Raw genomic sequence first — 17,461 nt, 5'->3', positions numbered from 1 at the left:
TCTTTAATAGCCAATACAATACGGACAAAAGTATTGGGACATCCTAACAAACGTCTTTATTTCCTTTCTGTTTTTGTCCATTTATTCAAAATAACATTCGTGAGGTCAGAGGTCATTTGAGGTTCAACCCAATTGTTTGATTGGCTCTCAATTAGTACTAGAAACACAAATGTATTCAAATACTTTTGTCCATATAGCTCAGCTGTGCCCAAACTTTTTGACCTGGAGGCCACATTGAACTATACACATTTGGCCGGGGGCTGAAAGCTGACTGCATGTAAAGTAACATTACACACACACACACACACACACACACACACACACACACACACACACACACGTATATATATATATATATATATATACATACATACACATATACATATATACATACATACACATATACTGTATATACATATACATACATATATACATACATACATACATATATATATATATATATATATATATATATATATATATATATATATATGCATTTTTCCTATCATTTATTGTAGAGGCATTAAATGAGTATTTTTAAACTATGTACAGTGTTTGGAAAGTTTTTCTATAATATCCATGAAGTTTGTGTGAGCAGGTTGTTATGTGTGTTGACTTCCTGTGTTTGGTTGCAGTTTGCGCCATGAGTGGCAAAGGTGTCTTGGATTGGGTCATATAGGTAAATTCATGGTCATTGACTTAATTTACTCACACTGTCCACAAAATGGCGGTAGAATAGCAGCAATTAAGACTGTCAGCTATTTAACATATGAAGTTGTGGGCTCCCCACAGGCCAGGTTCCTTATTGAAGTCGGGACGTGTTGTGGGTCAAACTAAAGACGCCGGCGGGCAGTAGTTTGGACACCCTGGTGTCTTGTGGGTAAAAAGTATTTCTATTCATTTTCATTTGAATGGACCACTTTCTTGCTGTGTAAACAACATTGCTCTCCAGTATGTGTTTAAAGGCAGAGAGAGCGATGCTGCCCCCTGCTGTTGGCCATGTGTATATTGAAATATATCAATGTGACCTTGACCACTGCTCACGTTGCTACACTGTGGCTCAGCCAAAAGCTGTTCAACTCTGTCCTTAGAAAGTGAAAATAACAATATTTTACGTAAGCCTCCGAAGCATTTGTTTTATATTCATATAGATTTTATATATATAGAAATAAAATACTTTACAGGGGCCGCCCAGAAACGCAGCCAAACTGAAAACTGTGTGTGATACCAAAGTAATAAGATGCAAGACAGTAAGCATGTGTACTGTATGTCAGTATCAACAAGACCTTTCTTACAAAATACTCAAGAAGGTTTCTCCTTCTGGTCCGTCCTTTGGACTCGATCCTCCGTCCCTTTTCCTGCCGTCACTTTTGTCCCGTCCACAGACCAAGTTGCCATAAAAGTACTTTTAGAAAAAGAACAAAAGGTCTGCAGCTGGTCCATGTGTGTGTGTGTGTGTGTGTGTGTGTGTGTGTGTGTGTGGTGTTAGTGTGACGCTGGGTCTCTACTTGAAATTGGCGTAGTCGGAAAAGGCATCGATGTACTCCTGAACCACTTTGTAGCAGAACTCGTACTGCTCCTGTGGGAAACACAGCAAGTCAATACCACATGCAGACATGACATGCAACTGCTAATGTTGTCTTATTCATGGATCTTTTACCTCTACCTTTCACTAATGTTGTCTTATTCATGGATCTTTTACCTCTACCTTTCACTAATGTTGTCTTATTCATGGATCTTTTACCTCTACCTTTCACTAATGTTGTCTTATTCATGGATCTTTTACCTCTACCTTTCACTAATGTTGTCTTATTCATGGATCTTTTACCTCTACCTTTCACTAATGTTGTCTTACTCATGGATCTTTTACCTCTACATTTCACTAGGGATGATGCTCGAAATCGGTTCTCCCGGTTGTTCGATAAGAAAAGAACCGAGTCCTCGGACTCGAATCCCTTTTTGAGAACCGGTACCCGTTATCGAGGCCACTATAGTAAAGAAAAAGAGTTGGTTCTTTATTCCAATCCCTGAGAACGAATCCCTTCCCACAGGAAATGCCCTGTAGAACGCAATGTTATGCCCATTTGATTGTAGACTCTTACTAACACCTTGTGGCGATGTGAAAATACTACGCGTCATTAGTTTGGGCACTTCTGGGTTGGCGAGACAATTGAAAAGTAGACAAGTTGTGTTAGCTCCTACAAGCCTTGGAAAAGATAAGTCTGTAACTAAACTGTTTAACTTGTTTATGTAACTCAATATTAAGGTGGAAAGTGTTTAAGTTTGATACTAAGATGTTTATTGAAAAACGATTTTTGTGCACTGTTTCAATGGATGTTTTGAGGACTTAAATGGCTGCCAGTCGTGTATTTCCACCATAAAAATAGTTTCAACACTCAGAAGTATTTGTTTGATGATAGTACTGTATATTTGTGTGAAGCTAATATTTACATATTGTGTATTACATTTCAGTATGTTAATTAAATCACATAGCTTATACATTTGTCATTGTGTGTATTTTAGTTTAAAAAAATAAAAATAACATATTTCAGTTTGACACAAATTAAAAATAACAGTCCAGTGCAAGACAAAAGTAAAGATAGGAAAAGACAAAGCAAGATCAACAACAATAAAGAGCCTAAATGGATGAATCTGCTTTGGATTGTTTGTTAGCTGTATAAGCTCAACACGTATAGTGAGGGCAGAACAGGCAATATGCAATTATTGCCAGGCTTGGCTCTCATGTAAGGGGGGAAGAATTGTTGATTGATGACTGTGGTGTTCTTAGTGTCATAGTGTGTGTAGTTAGTATGTTCCAATAGCAGCAGAAGTGCACTTTTTGGAGAGCTGTATTATTTTCAGTTTTGTGCCCAAGGGACTGATTTTATTTAACACTATATTATTATTTATACACCTATAGTGATCACAGAGAGCATGAAGTGCTCTAAAACTTGCTGGTAGACGGCTGCGTTGACCCTGGATCTCAGGAAACAGAGTGGACCGACACCAGCAGATGACATGGCACCCCAAACCATCACTGATGGTGGAAACTTTACACTAGACTTCAGGCAACGTGGATCCTGTGCCTCTCCTGTCTTCCTCCAGACTCTGGGACCTCGATTTCCAAAGGAAATGCAAAATTTGCATGGTTGGGTGATGGTTTGGGGTGCCATGTCATCTGCTGGTGTCGGTCCACTCTGTTTCCTGAGATCCAGGGTCAACGCAGCCGTCTACCAGCAAGTTTTAGAGCACTTCATGCTTCCTGCTGCTGACCTGCTCTATGGAGATGGAGATTTCAAGTTCCAACAAGACTTGGCGCAAAATCTACCCGTGCCTGGTTTACGGACCATGGTATTTCTGTTCTAAATTGGCCCGCCAACTCCCCTGACCTTAGCCCCATAGAAAATCTGTGGGGTATTGTGAAAAGGAAGATGCAGAATGCCAGACCCAAAAACGCAGAAGAGTTGAAGGCCACTATCAGAGCAACCTGGGCTCTCATAACACCTGAGCAGTGCCAGAAACTCATCGACTCCATGCCACGCCGCATTAACGCAGTAATTGAGGCAAAAGGAGCTCCAACCAAGTATTGAGTATTGTACATGCTCATATTTTTCATTTTCATACTTTTCAGTTGGCCAACATTTCTAAAAATCCCTTTTTTGTATTAGCCTTAAGTAATATTCTAATTTTGTGACTTTTGGATTTTCATTTGTTGCCACTTCAAATCATCAAAATTAAATGAAATAAACATTTGAATGCATCAGTCTGTGTGCAATGAATAAATATAATGTACAAGTTACACCTTTTGAATGCAATTACTGAAATAAATCAAGTTTTTCAAAATATTCTAATTTACTGGCTTTTACCTGTACATCTAACACAATTTCCCAACTCATATGGAAACGGGGTTTGTATTAGGCAACATAATATTTGGCGTTTTGTTTTGCAATATTTTGCTACACCAACTTTTCTTACCTATTGGTCACTATAAAGTTTGCACAGTAATCAATAAGCTCCTTTTCCTCTGTCCTCCATTTGTAGGACCTTGCATTCATCCTCCGCTCTTGCCATTTCTAATACAAAGTAGCTTCTAATTTACTGGATGTACAGTACAGGACAAAAGTTTGAACACACCTTCTCTTCATTCATTCTTTATGTTCATGACTATTTACATTGTAGATTGTCACATCAAAACTATGAATGAACACATGTGGAGTTATGTACTTAACAAAAAAAAGGTGAAATAACTGAAAACATGTTTTATGTTCTAGTTTCTTCAAAATAGCCACCCTTTGCTCTGATTACTGCATTGCACACTCTTGGCATTCTCTCCACGAGCTTCAAGCACACCTGTGAAGTGAAAACCATTTCAGGTGACTACCTCTTGAAGCTCGTGGAGAGAATGCCAAGAGTGTGCAATGCAGTAATCAGAGCAAAGAGTGGCTATTTTGAAGAAACTAGAATATAAAACATGTTTTCAGTTATTTTACCTTTTTTTGTTAAGTACATAACTCCACATGTGTTCATTCATAGTTTTGAGGTGACAATCTACAATGTAAAATAAAGTTGAATGAGGAGAAGGTGTGTGCAGAATATTAATAATGAGGAGAAGGTGTGTCCAGAATATCAAACCCCAATTAGCTAAAAAGATGGAGATGAAAGGAATGTCAATGGTGCTCACCAGTGTCTGCACCATGTGGGGTCTCTGCAACCTCAGACTCTTGACTGTCTGAAAAACATCCAGGATGCCTTCTGCCTTCACCCTCTCCAGGACTGTACTCAACGCACAGAATGTTCCGGTCCTGCCTGCACCGGCACTGCACACATGGGGGACAATACTCACTTCTTTTCCAATACATGGCAGGAAATAGGTTTATAAATAGCACATACCAAGGAAGCAAAAGGAATGCAAAGTGCTTCCTGGTTAAAGAAGGAACCTCGTGGTGTTGCCATGTTCCCCAGAATAGGAAAAGTCTTTTTATGACTGGCTTGTATAAGAATCTATGATGAAGCACAGCCTGATGGGAATTCACCTGCAATCTGATGCTAGGACAGTACATTTGTACATGAAAGATGCTACTTTGTAGCTCAATCTATTCAAGTATATGAACAAAACATCCACATCTTCCCTTTGTGTTGTACCAAACCTTTTAACTCGGGAGCCGCATTGGGCTAAATCATTTGACTCGGGAACCGCATTGGGCTAAATCATTTGACTCGGGAGCCGCATTGGGCTAAATCATTTGACCCGGTAGCCGCATTGGGCTAAATCATTTGACTCGGGAGCCGCATTGGGCTAAATCATTTGACTCGGGAACCGCATTGGGCTAAATCATTTGACTCGGGAGCTGCATTGGGCTAAATCATTTGACTCGGGAACCGCATTGGGCTAAATCATTTGACCCGGTAGCCGCATTGGGCTAAATCATTTGACTCGGGAGCCGCATTAGGCTAAATCATTTGACTCGGGAGCCGCATTGGGCTAAATTATTTGACTCGGGAACCGCATTGGGCTAAATCATTTGACTCGGGAGCTGCATTGGGCTAAATCATTTGACTCGGGAACCGCATTGGGCTAAATAATTTGACTCTGGAGCCACATTGGGCTAAATCATTTGACTCAAAAGCCGCATTGGGCTAAATCATTTGACTCGGGAGCCGCATTAGGCTAAATCATTTGACTCGGGAGCCGCATTGGGCTAAATCATTTGACCCGGTAGCCGCATTGGGCTAAATCATTTGACTCGGGAGCCGCATTGGGCTAAATCATTTGACTCGGGAGCCGCATTAGGCTAAATCATTTGACTCGGGAGCCGCATTGGGCTAAATCATTTGACTCAGGAACCGCATTGGGCTAAATCATTTGACTCGGGAACCGCAATGGGCTAAATCATTTGACTCGGGAACCGCATTGGGCTAAATCATTTGGCCAAAAGCCGACTGCTAGTAGAGTAGTAATATGTGTACATACATATTATAATATCATGGATATATAATTAATATAATATGTATGTGAAAGTGCGACTCTTACCTTATTTACTTCTATGACAACCTCCTTAAAGTTTTGTTACCAATCAGAAATATTAAGCTGCTAAAATGTGCCAAACATGGATAAGTGTGGAGAGTATTTTGCCATCATGCATTGTAATAAATTTAAATGGGTGTAATTAAAATGTTTTTATGGTGCCTGGACCTCTTTTTTTTAATTAATTAATTTATTTTTTAATGATAACCACAAAGTACGACCATGCTATGTGTGAACATGTGTGTTGACTTTTTGTGTTGCTTGCATTTTTATTGCGCCATGACTAGGGAAGGTTGTTTGGATTCGGTCATAAATGTTAATGCTGTGCTCAACGCACAATTCATGGTCATTGACCTGATTTATCACATTGTACACAAGTCAGATGTTTAAATTTAAATGGGACACACCCCGCGGGTCAGCCATGACGTCTCGTCGGCCAAATTGAAGACGCCAGCGGGCCGCACGAGGTCACTAGATTGGACATCCCTGTGTTATACTGTAAAGTAGGCCTGGGCAATTATTTTGACTCGGGGGCCACAAAACCTCACAATAATTTCTGATTGAATGCTAAAAACGTTATGACAGACCGCCTTAAAAAACAGATTGGAATAAAACATTTTTTTACTGAATGAGACACCCAGAATGTACATGAAAATAAAGAATGTTACAATATTAACTATGAAGGATAAAACAGTGAATATTGACAACATATGAACATCACACCCCCTCTCCATACACATATTTTACAAACAAGCCAAACAACAAAAATGCAACAAACACAGCAAAATATGAAAGTGAAGGGTAAAAAAAACAAAATACAATGTGATATATGTGATATATCACTAAACTTTACAACTTTGTTGTGAAAATCTCCTTCCACGTCTGTCCCTGACACCCACATTTCACACTCTGGAAACACTCTGTGGAAACACTCCCCACCCACACTGCTTGGTGCCTCGTCTGACCTGCTGTCACTTACATGACCATAGTAACTAATTACATGACCAAAGTAACTAATTACATGGCCATAGTAACTAATTACATGACCATAGTAACTCATTACATGACCATAGTAATTCATTACATTATCATAGTAACTCATTATATGACCATAATAACTAATTACATTACCATAGTAACTCATTACGTGACCATAGTAACTAATTACATTACCATAGTAACTAATTACATGACCATAGTAACTCATTAGATGAGCATAGTAACTCATTAGACATAGTAGCTAGTATATGATGCAGATTCCAAGCATTTAAAAAAAAAAAATTTTTGTCATAAAGAAATATAATCATGTGTGCTTACGGACTGTATCCCTGCAGACTGTATTGATATATATTGATATATAATGTAGGAAGCAGAATATTAATAACAGAAAGAAACAACCCTTTTGTGTGAATGAGTGAGGGAGGTTTTTTGGGTTGGTGCACTAATTGTAAGTGTATCTTGTGTTTTTTATGATGATTTGATAAAAAAAACTATCAAAAAAAATGATTATTATTATTTTTATTTTTTTAAATTTCTTGTGCGGCCCGGTACAAATCGATCCACAGACCGGTATCGGGCCGCGGGACCACTGATCTAGATCACAGCAGGTCAGACCAGGAACAAAGCAGAGTGGGCGGGGCTTGTTTTCAGAGCAGCCAACCCCAAACGCGTCTGTAGATATATTATATATACATATATATATATATATATATATATATACATATAATATATAAATACTACATATGCGTTATATTTTATATTGCTACTATGGTACATTTTAGTCTACTTTATACCTTTTGTTTTTCCCCTCTTTTTGTGCCCTTGTGTGCATTATCCTTTCCATGTTTCCCTTTCCATCCTTACCCTTTTCATCCTTTGTAACTGAGCTACTGTGTGGAACAATTTCCCTAGTGGATCAATAAAGTTAGTCTAACTTTAACTCTAACTAACTCCAGAAACAGATGTGGAAGCAGATGTTTACGTGATAATACAGGTAAAAGCCAGTAAATTAGAATATTTTGAAAAACTTGATTTATTTCAGTAATTGCATTCAAAAGGTGTAACTTGTACATTATATTTATTCATTGCACACAGACTGATGCATTCAAATGTTTATTTCATTTAATTTTGATGATTTGAAGTGGCAACAAATGAAAATCCAAAATTCCGTGTGTCACAAAATTAGAATATTACTTAAGGCTAATACAAAAAAGGGATTTTTAGAAATGTTGGCCAACTGAAAAGTATGAAAATGAAAAATATGAGCATGTACAATACTCAATACTTGGTTGGAGCTCCTTTTGCCTCAATTACTGCGTTAATGCGGCTTGGCATGGAGTCGATGAGTTTCTGGCACTGCTCAGGTGTTATGAGAGCCCAGGTTGCTCTGATAGTGGCCTTCAACTCTTCTGCGTTTTTGGGTCTGGCATTCTGCATCTTCCTTTTCACAATACCCCACAGATTTTCTATGGGGCTAAGGTCAAGGGAGTTGGCGGGCCAATTTAGAACAGAAATACCATGGTCCGTAAACCAGGCACGGGTAGATTTTGCGCTGTGTGCAGGCGCCAAGTCCTGTTGGAACTTGAAATCTCCATCTCCATAGAGCAGGTCAGCAGCAGGAAGCATGAAGTGCTCTAAAACTTGCTGGTAGACGGCTGCGTTGACCCTGGATCTCAGGAAACAGAGTGGACCGACACCAGCAGATGACATGGCACCCCAAACCATCACCCAACCATGCAAATTTTGCATTTCCTTTGGAAATCGAGTTCCCAGAGTCTGGAGGAAGACAGGAGAGGCACAGGATCCACGTTGCCTGAAGTCTAGTGTAAAGTTTTTGTATTAGCCTTAAGTAATATTCTAATTTTGTGACACACGGAATTTTGGATTTTCATTTGTTGCCACTTCAAATCATCAAAATTAAATGAAATAAACATTTGAATGCATCAGTCTGTGTGCAATGAATAAATATAATGTACAAGTTACACCTTTTGAATGCAATTACTGAAATAAATCAAGTTTTTCAAAATATTTTACCTGTATATCCTGTTTACTAAACTTTGCATTCATATTTTGCTGTTTGTTACATTTTTGTTGTATAAGATGTCTACGGAGGAGCTGCTCTGAGAAGTAAAAGATGTTCATATGTTGTAAATATTCAGTCTTTTATTGTTAATATTGTAACTCCCACTTTCTTTATTTCAATGTACATTTTGGGTGTTCCATTCAGTAAAAAACTGTAAAATTCCATTCTGTTTGTTTGAGGTGGTCTGTCATAACTTGTTTACAACTCTATTGGACATTGTCACTTTTGGTATTAGTGTTCCTGGAAAAAGGGAGCCAAACACACATACTGTACAGCTAAATGTGTATACATCATTAAAACACACGTACTGTACAGCTAAATGTGTATATATCATTTAAACACACGTACTGTACAGCTAAATGTGTATATATCATTTATACACACATACACATTGGCCCCCAGACACATTTTCTTCTCTCAACGTGGCCCCCCGAGTGTAAACATTTGCTTGACTCTGTACTAAAGCGAAGTGAGCCGGAAGGATGCGATTGTGAGTGAGAAAGAGAAGCTGTGTTACCTGCAATGGACTGTGATTGGATGGTTGCCAGACTGTCTTACCTGCAATGGACTGTGATTGGATGGTTGCCAGACTGCTGCTGCTGCTTCTGCACTGCAGCGATGATATTGATCATGCCTTTACCGTCAGTGGGGATGCCCACCTCCGGCCAGCCGTGGAAATGAAACTGACGCACCGCTCGAGCCTTGTTCTCCTGGAAGGGTGAAGAAAGGAGGCGACTGAGAAAAGAGGATTGGCTTAATAAAGGCGGTGTTGTCAAAAGCAATTAGGGATTCCTGTACAAAAACATTCATATAAATAACTTCATATACATTTACAGTCATACTGCTTTTCATTGAGGGCCACATGGCACTTATGCTTGTCCTCAGAGGGCCGCTTTTAACAATGAGTAATATATGAATATATATATATATATATATATACACACAGTATACACACACACACACACACACACACACAGTATATATATATATATATATATATATATACATATATACACACACACACATATATATATATATATATATACACACACACATACATACATATATATATACATATATATATATACATATATATATATATATATATATACATACATATATATATATATATATACATACCGTACATATATATATACATACATATATACACATACATATATATATATATATATATATATATATATATATATACATATATATACATACATATATATATATTTATATATATATGTATATATATACACATATATATATATATATATATATATATATATATATATATACACAGTATATATATATATATACACACAGTATATATATATACATATATATATATATATATATATATATATACACAGTATATATATATATACATATATATATATGTATGTATACACAGTATATATACACACACATATATATATATATATATATACACATGCATACACAGTATATATATATATGTATATATATATACATATACATACACAGTATATATATACACACACACACACACTTTTACAAGCTTGTGTTGCGCTCATGATGGCGTAACCAAACTACATTTCATTTAATGATCTTATTTTGAATATCTATTCCCTTTTTACATTTAGTATATCTAAATATTCATTTATAAACATTGAATACATTTCAAATATGAATAAAATGCAATTGCCTTCATCTTATAGGGTCATGTTTAGTTACACCAAGTCACTAAGCTTCATCACTTTGACTTGTAATATCTCTAATTCTGCTGCTGTTTTATGCTTTTTTCTTTTTGGAACATGTACTACACATATAATACAATAAAGTCCCATATAAAATTATCTTTCTAGCAATACTTGAATTTTGCCTTTGAGAGTGACACTCCAATGTCCATGAGTGGAGCTGTCCACTCATGCATCCCCGAGTTGTGAGACCTGTTGTGGCTCAATATTGGTCCATATATAAGGTGCACCGGATTATAAGGTGCACTGTCAGCTGTCAGAGAAAATAGGAGGTTTTCTGGTGCGCCTTATAGTGCGGAAAAAACGGCAGTAACATGTTGAATTGAGAAACGGTTTTAGGGAATTCCTGGAATTTCGGGGAAACTGGTAATTTTTTTAGTTAAAAAAACAACTTTGTTTTTTGTCCTAATTAAGAGGAATGTTTTGACGTTGGAACGGCTGACATGCGCAGAAAAATGTGGAAGGAGTCGTCGTCAGAAAAAAGAATTGTGGAAAATCCTGGACTTTTTTTGAACTTGGAAAAAGTGTCGTTTGAATTTCCGGATGGTGCGATGTGTTGAAGGTGCAACGGCATGGATACGTTACAAAATGTGGAAATGGTGAAAGTTTGGAAAAATGGCCAATTCATTTTAAACTGGGAAATCTGGGACTTTTTGGAATTTGTCAAGGGATAGCCCGCGCTTTGAATTGGATGAAAAATGTGGAAGGTAGAGCGCGCCAAAATGTGGAGAAGAAGAAGAAGTAAAAAAGAATGTGTGGATGCTTTGGAGCGTTCACACAATCAAATCAAATAGAAATAAATACAGCCAATATTACAAATGCTCACTATTATAATTGTTTACATTTCAGAATAAATGTCATTTACAATTGTGGTTGAATAATTTCCAGTGTGATTGGAGTTGAGTGATGTACCCTGTTGTTGGTGACCAGGAGGTCCCGCACGGTGTAGCTTTCACTCTCCTCCTCCCTCTTCAGTTCCATGGAGATGTCTCCGTACACCAGCACTCCATCACTGGGCCAGTACTGAGCACACTTCTCCTGCAGGAGGACAACACATTCTTACATTTTCCTGGCCATTTTCCTGAGCAATGATGAGCACACCTGCCCTCTCTCCTCCAGCTCAGTGAGCATCACTATGGAGCAGCTCCTCCACTCCCAGATCATCCTCCAGAAGTCCTCCATGGTGTGCTGCAGGGGACCCTGGCTGGCCATGTAAGAGTCCTTCTGACGGTAACCCTGCACACATTATGGCATTTCTTTCTGTGTTGTCTTTGTAGTGTTACATTGTGGTATAGCTATCTACAAAAGCAGTGAAGTTGTGTAAATAGTAAATAAAAAGAGAATACAACAAATCCTTTTCAACTTATATTCAATTGAATAGACTGCAAAGACAAGATATTTCATGTTCACACTGAGAAACTAATAAATAATCATGAACTTAGAATTGAATGGCAGCAACACATTGCAAAAAAGGCAATTTTACCACTGTGTTACATGGCCTTTCCTTTTAACAACACTCAGTAAAGGTTTGGGAACTGAGGAGACACATTTTTGAAGTGGAATTCTTTCCCATTCTTGCTTGATGTACAGCTTAAGTTGTTCAACAGTCTCCCTTCTCATATTTTAGCCTTCACACATTTTCAATGTCTGGACTACAGGCAGGCCAGTCTAGTACCCGCACTCTTTTACTATGAAGCCATGCTGTTGTAACACCTGGCTTGGCATTGTCTTGCTGAAATAAGCAGGGGCGTCCATGATAACGTTGCTTGGATGGCAACATATGTTGCTCCAAAAGCTGTATGTACCTTTCAGCATTAATGGCGCCTTCACAGATGTGTAAGTTACCCATGTCTTGGCCACTAATACACCCCCATACCATCACACATGCTGCCTTTTACACTTTCACCCTAGAACAGTCCCCATGGTTCTTTTACTCTTTAGTCCACAGTTTCCAAAAACAATTTGAAATGTGGACTCGTCAGACCACAGAACAGTTTTCTACTTTGCATGAGTCCATCTTAGATGAGCTCGGGCCCAGCGAAGCCGGTAGTGTTTTTGGGTGTTGTTGATAAATGGTTTTCGCTTTGCATAGTAGAGCTTTAACTTGCACTTATAGATGTAGCGACCAACTGTAGTTAGTGACAGTGGTTTTCTGAAGTGTTCCTGAGCCCATGTGGTGATATCCTTTACACACTGATGTTGCTTGTTGATGCAGTACAGCCTGAGGGATGGAAGGTCACGGGCTTAGCTGCTTACGTGCAGTGATTTCTCCAGATTCTCTGAACCCTTTGATGATATTACGGACCGTAGATGGTGAAATCCCCAAATTCCTTGCAATAGCTGGTTGAGAAAGGTTTTTCTTAAACTGTTCAACAATTTGCTCACGCATTTGTTGACAAAGTGGTGACCCTCGCCCCATCCTTGTTTGTGAATGACTGAGCATTTCATGGAATCTACTTTTATACCCAATCATGGCACCCACCTGTTCCCAATTAGCCTGCACACCTGTGGGATGTTCCAAATAAGTGTTTGATGAGCATTCCTCAACTTTATCAGTATTTATTGCCACCTTTCCCAACTTCTTTGTCACGTGTTGCTGCCATCAAATTCTAAAGTTAATGATTATTTGCAAAAAGTTTATGAGTTTGAACATCAAATATGTTGTCTTTGTAGCATATTCAACTGAATATGGCTTGAAAATGATTTGCAAATCATTGTATTCCGTTTATATTTACATCTAACACAATTTCCCAACTCATATGGAAACAGGGTTTGTATGCTAATTGGTTTCCAGTTGCTAGTTGTTTAGCTTCTATCTACTTTGGGCCAAAGGTTCTCAGCACAGATACATTTGTGCAGGAGATTTCTAGTTTATTGTATTATTGGTGAAAGGTGTAACATCACTTTTAATCATCATGCTATCTCGGAGTTGTTGCGTTTTTCTTTGTTTCTTGCATTGAATAAAGAGAGCACAGTCAAATTCCTTGTGTTTTATGCATCTTGATTCTGAGCCACGATCTTTATGAGGGACAAGAACACTTACTGTATGTCTTTCCCTTTTCTGTGCATTCTCAATATTGAAAAACTGCTAGTACGAGGCAGCCACCAATGCAGGTAATGGGATATGCTCTATTCTGCCTATAAAGCCCTTTTTTTAGAATTTTGCCTATCATTCATAATCCTTATGTAAGACAAGAGCACATTTTTATTCATTAGGATGCCGACTGAATACATCTTGTTAATTTCCCGTTTAAATGAAGAAGGACTCATACAAACGCAGACCAATCGTCTTTTTCTGTCTTTCTCGCAATTTCTGAGTCTAATTTGGATGCTGAAGTTGACCAACTCGTCAGTTTATGTCATCATTCTTCTACTATCCAGGTGACAGCCATTATTTATGAACTACAATGAACTTTCATGAGGTCCGAGGCGGGAAAGCAGCTCACCAGCCGCAGACATTGACACAGTTGTTAGCTCGCTCTGATCACGGCGCCGCTATAAAAAGTTGGTGTGCTTTAGCGCTTATAATAACATTATCGCGAGTACTTGATTAATACTCCAGCCCCGAAATGTCAATGGAGAATTGATGGCACTCTTTGGAATGTTTATTTTAGAGCATACTTGCCAACCCTTCCGGATTTTCCGGGAGACTCCCGAAATTCAGCGCCTCTCCCGAAAACCTCCCGGGACAAATTTTCTCCCGAAAATCTCCCGAAATTCAGGCGGAGCTGGAGGCCACGCCCCCTCCAGCTCCATGCGGACCTGAGTGACGTGTTGACAGCCTGTTCACAGTCCACTTTCCCACAATATAAACAGCTAATGATGGAGGGCGAGTTCTTGGTTTCTTATGTGGGTTTATTGTTAGGCAGTTTCATTAACGTCCTCCCAGCGCGGTAACAACACACAACAACAGCAGTCAAGTTTTCGTCTACAGTAAAGCAGTTGGTCTGCCATAAACAGCAATGTTGTGACACTTTTAAACAGGACAATACTGCCATCTACTGTACATGCATATGTGACCCACCCATAATGTGTCACATTTTTGTGTTGATTTATTTATTTTATTTTGTGGTTTGAATTCGTTTTTGGAGCTGTCATTACACATTTATCAGTATTCACATTGGTCAGTAGGGGGCAGTAGGGCGTTTCTTCCCAATTGAATGCTATCACCTGCAGACCGGAAGTGTCTTGTCATTCTGATGAGCGCAACCAGTCTGTGAACAATTGAAACGTCCTGTGTGCTTTTTCCTCCTGTATAACAGGTTAGTTTTGGTGAATTAACTCACTGAATAATATCCATGTGATCTTTATAAGTTTAAGTACACATTCTGATGGTGGAGCCTAACTCTAAAGTGTTTGTGAGTTGTAGTTTGTATATGTGAATGAATCCAGTGCACAGCTGCAGTAATCAATACAAAAAGGTGACGTGAGTGCGCAATGTTTATATAGGAACTTCTGATCCTAATTCAGACTCCCAAATTAGAGCTCCCGTTTTCTTATTGATTTTATAATGTATATTTGTATAATGTGTGTGTTCTGAAATAGTGACAGAGAATAGAACAAGGATGGACAATTCAACCCTTAACTCAACAATAAGTAGATGAGTGTTATGTGTGTGTATATGTGTAAATAAATGAACACTGAAATTCAAGTATTTCTTTTATATATATATATATATATATATATATATATATATGTAATAAAAAAAATAAATAAAAAAAAAATTAAAAAAAAATATATATATATATATATAGCTAGAATTCACTGAAAGTCAAGTATTATATATATATATATATATATATATATATATATATATATATATATATATATATCTTAACCATGCCCCCAACCACGCCCCCCGCCCCACCCCCGACCACGCCCCCCACCCCCCCATCTCCCGGAATCGGAGGTCTCAAGGTTGGCAAGTATGTTTTAGAGGGATTTGGGCGGAATAGAGGACCTCCCATGTCCTCCACTATAAGTGCACATTTCATGATTTACGAGTTAGAACGCATCCAAGAAATGGTGTTTCATAATGATTGTGCAAGAAAAGTGCAGCTCCCCTTTAAGGGTTTAATTACTTCAACACATTGCAATTAGGCCGTCTAAAAGCTTTATAGGCACCATGCTCCTAATATTCTGTCTTTTTTCTAAGCACTGCAAACCAACGCTGAAGTTCCTTACAAATAAATCAAGTCATTGAGTTAAATGAACGTCCAGACGGAGCGAGCAGATGGTTGAAGGAAGCACAGTGAGAAGATGAAGGAGCTTTTGCACTCACGTCAATGAAAGAAGCATTGACGTAGTCCGTGTTCTCTTCTCCTCTTTTCACTGGGATGATCACTCTGTTGAACTCGTCTGTAAAGATGTTGTGTCAATACTGCACACACACACACACACACACACAATCATGCCTCACACACATGGAATGATCTGCAGAACTCTATTCTTCTTCATGTTGGCCGGAAGATTGCCTGTCCTCATCTTGTCATTCTGGATCTTGATGGACGTCAGTTTCTAGAAGTACGAGGTTAGAGATGACACACAAATGACATTTGACTTGGAGCAAATGAACAGAAAAGGAGAGCCAAGGAATGAACGGACCTTGAATTCCGCCTCCAGACCACTGCAGCCAGCTCCAGGTGCAGGGGCGTAGAGTTTGGCCAGGTGAGACTCCAGTGAGGTGACCTCCAGCTCTGTGTCTCCGTAAAGATAGTGCTCCAACAAGGCCTGGAAGATGAACACGTACTGCATCTGTGGAAGGAAAATAAATATGTTATTTCATTCATTTCTATGAAATCGATGATAAAAGGACCGTGACCAACTTCACTTACATCAGTCTGGACCATCTGACAGCGCTGGGCTCTAATCCTGGTGACAAAACCGAACACGTCCACTTTCCTCTCTGAATTCATCATGTCTAACATGGCGTCGATCACGATGAAGGTACCCGTCCTCCCTACCCCCGCACTGCCACGGACACACACAAACATCAGCTCTGTGCAGCGCAGCAATGGACTGAACCTTGTTTACCTGCAGTGGACCACAATGGCCCCGGCGTATTGAGGGTTGTACGTTTTCACTTTCTTGAGGAACTTCAACATGCCAATGGGGGTGAAGGGAACACCAAAGTCTGGCCAGCTGGTGAAGTGGAACTGAGTGACCAGCCTTTGAGGCTTTTTGCCCGACACATCCCCAACCTGAGACACCAGTATCACCGTCAACTTCTTAGCAGCCTTACCTTACACCTTCTTTTGGACACTCGTACCTGTTGGATGCAAAACTTGCGGATGGTGTAATCTACAAGAACCATGGCGTCTTCTACAGACACCCGGATGTTTCCATATGTCCAGCAGCCCTGGTCCGGCCAGTACTGTGCACATTTGCACTGAAACACAGAGAGATCTTTCATCAAGCACTATTTACTAGACAACAAATTGGGATTGTAATAAAAATAAAGTGGCAGCTTTTTAAACTGATTATAATTAAGTGGAAAGAACATGCTCAGTAGCCAATAAGAAAGTATTCCATTATTTTTCCTCACACATAACAAAATGGGGACAAAGTGAAGAGTTGTGAAGCCTTTCCTGATGCTCTGTACTGTACACA

At 38.8% G+C, this 17,461-nt stretch overlaps 1 protein-coding gene across 1 annotated transcript in view; it reads right to left on the bottom strand.

The window, feature by feature from the left end:
- Positions 1-1,216: 1,216 nt before the first annotated feature.
- ptpra (protein tyrosine phosphatase receptor type A) overlaps positions 1,217-17,461 on the bottom strand; it is a 67,867-nt gene continuing 51,622 nt past the window's right edge. The window contains exons 12-22 of the mRNA XM_061932166.2: positions 17,121-17,240; positions 16,886-17,052; positions 16,687-16,822; positions 16,457-16,606; positions 16,276-16,369; positions 16,134-16,210; positions 11,954-12,088; positions 11,765-11,890; positions 9,666-9,817; positions 4,682-4,817; positions 1,217-1,579 (exon numbers count right to left, since the gene is read on the bottom strand). Of these exons, the coding sequence (XP_061788150.2) occupies positions 1,505-1,579; positions 4,682-4,817; positions 9,666-9,817; positions 11,765-11,890; positions 11,954-12,088; positions 16,134-16,210; positions 16,276-16,369; positions 16,457-16,606; positions 16,687-16,822; positions 16,886-17,052; positions 17,121-17,240 (1,368 nt within the window). The 3' untranslated portion in view covers positions 1,217-1,504. The remainder of the gene's footprint in view (positions 1,580-4,681; positions 4,818-9,665; positions 9,818-11,764; positions 11,891-11,953; positions 12,089-16,133; positions 16,211-16,275; positions 16,370-16,456; positions 16,607-16,686; positions 16,823-16,885; positions 17,053-17,120; positions 17,241-17,461) is intronic.

The sequence above is a fragment of the Nerophis lumbriciformis genome, linkage group LG38 (assembly GCF_033978685.3).
Source record: "Nerophis lumbriciformis linkage group LG38, RoL_Nlum_v2.1, whole genome shotgun sequence".
NCBI classification, from domain to species: domain Eukaryota; kingdom Metazoa; phylum Chordata; class Actinopteri; order Syngnathiformes; family Syngnathidae; genus Nerophis; species Nerophis lumbriciformis.
This window is presented reverse-complemented; position numbering and strand designations above follow the sequence as displayed.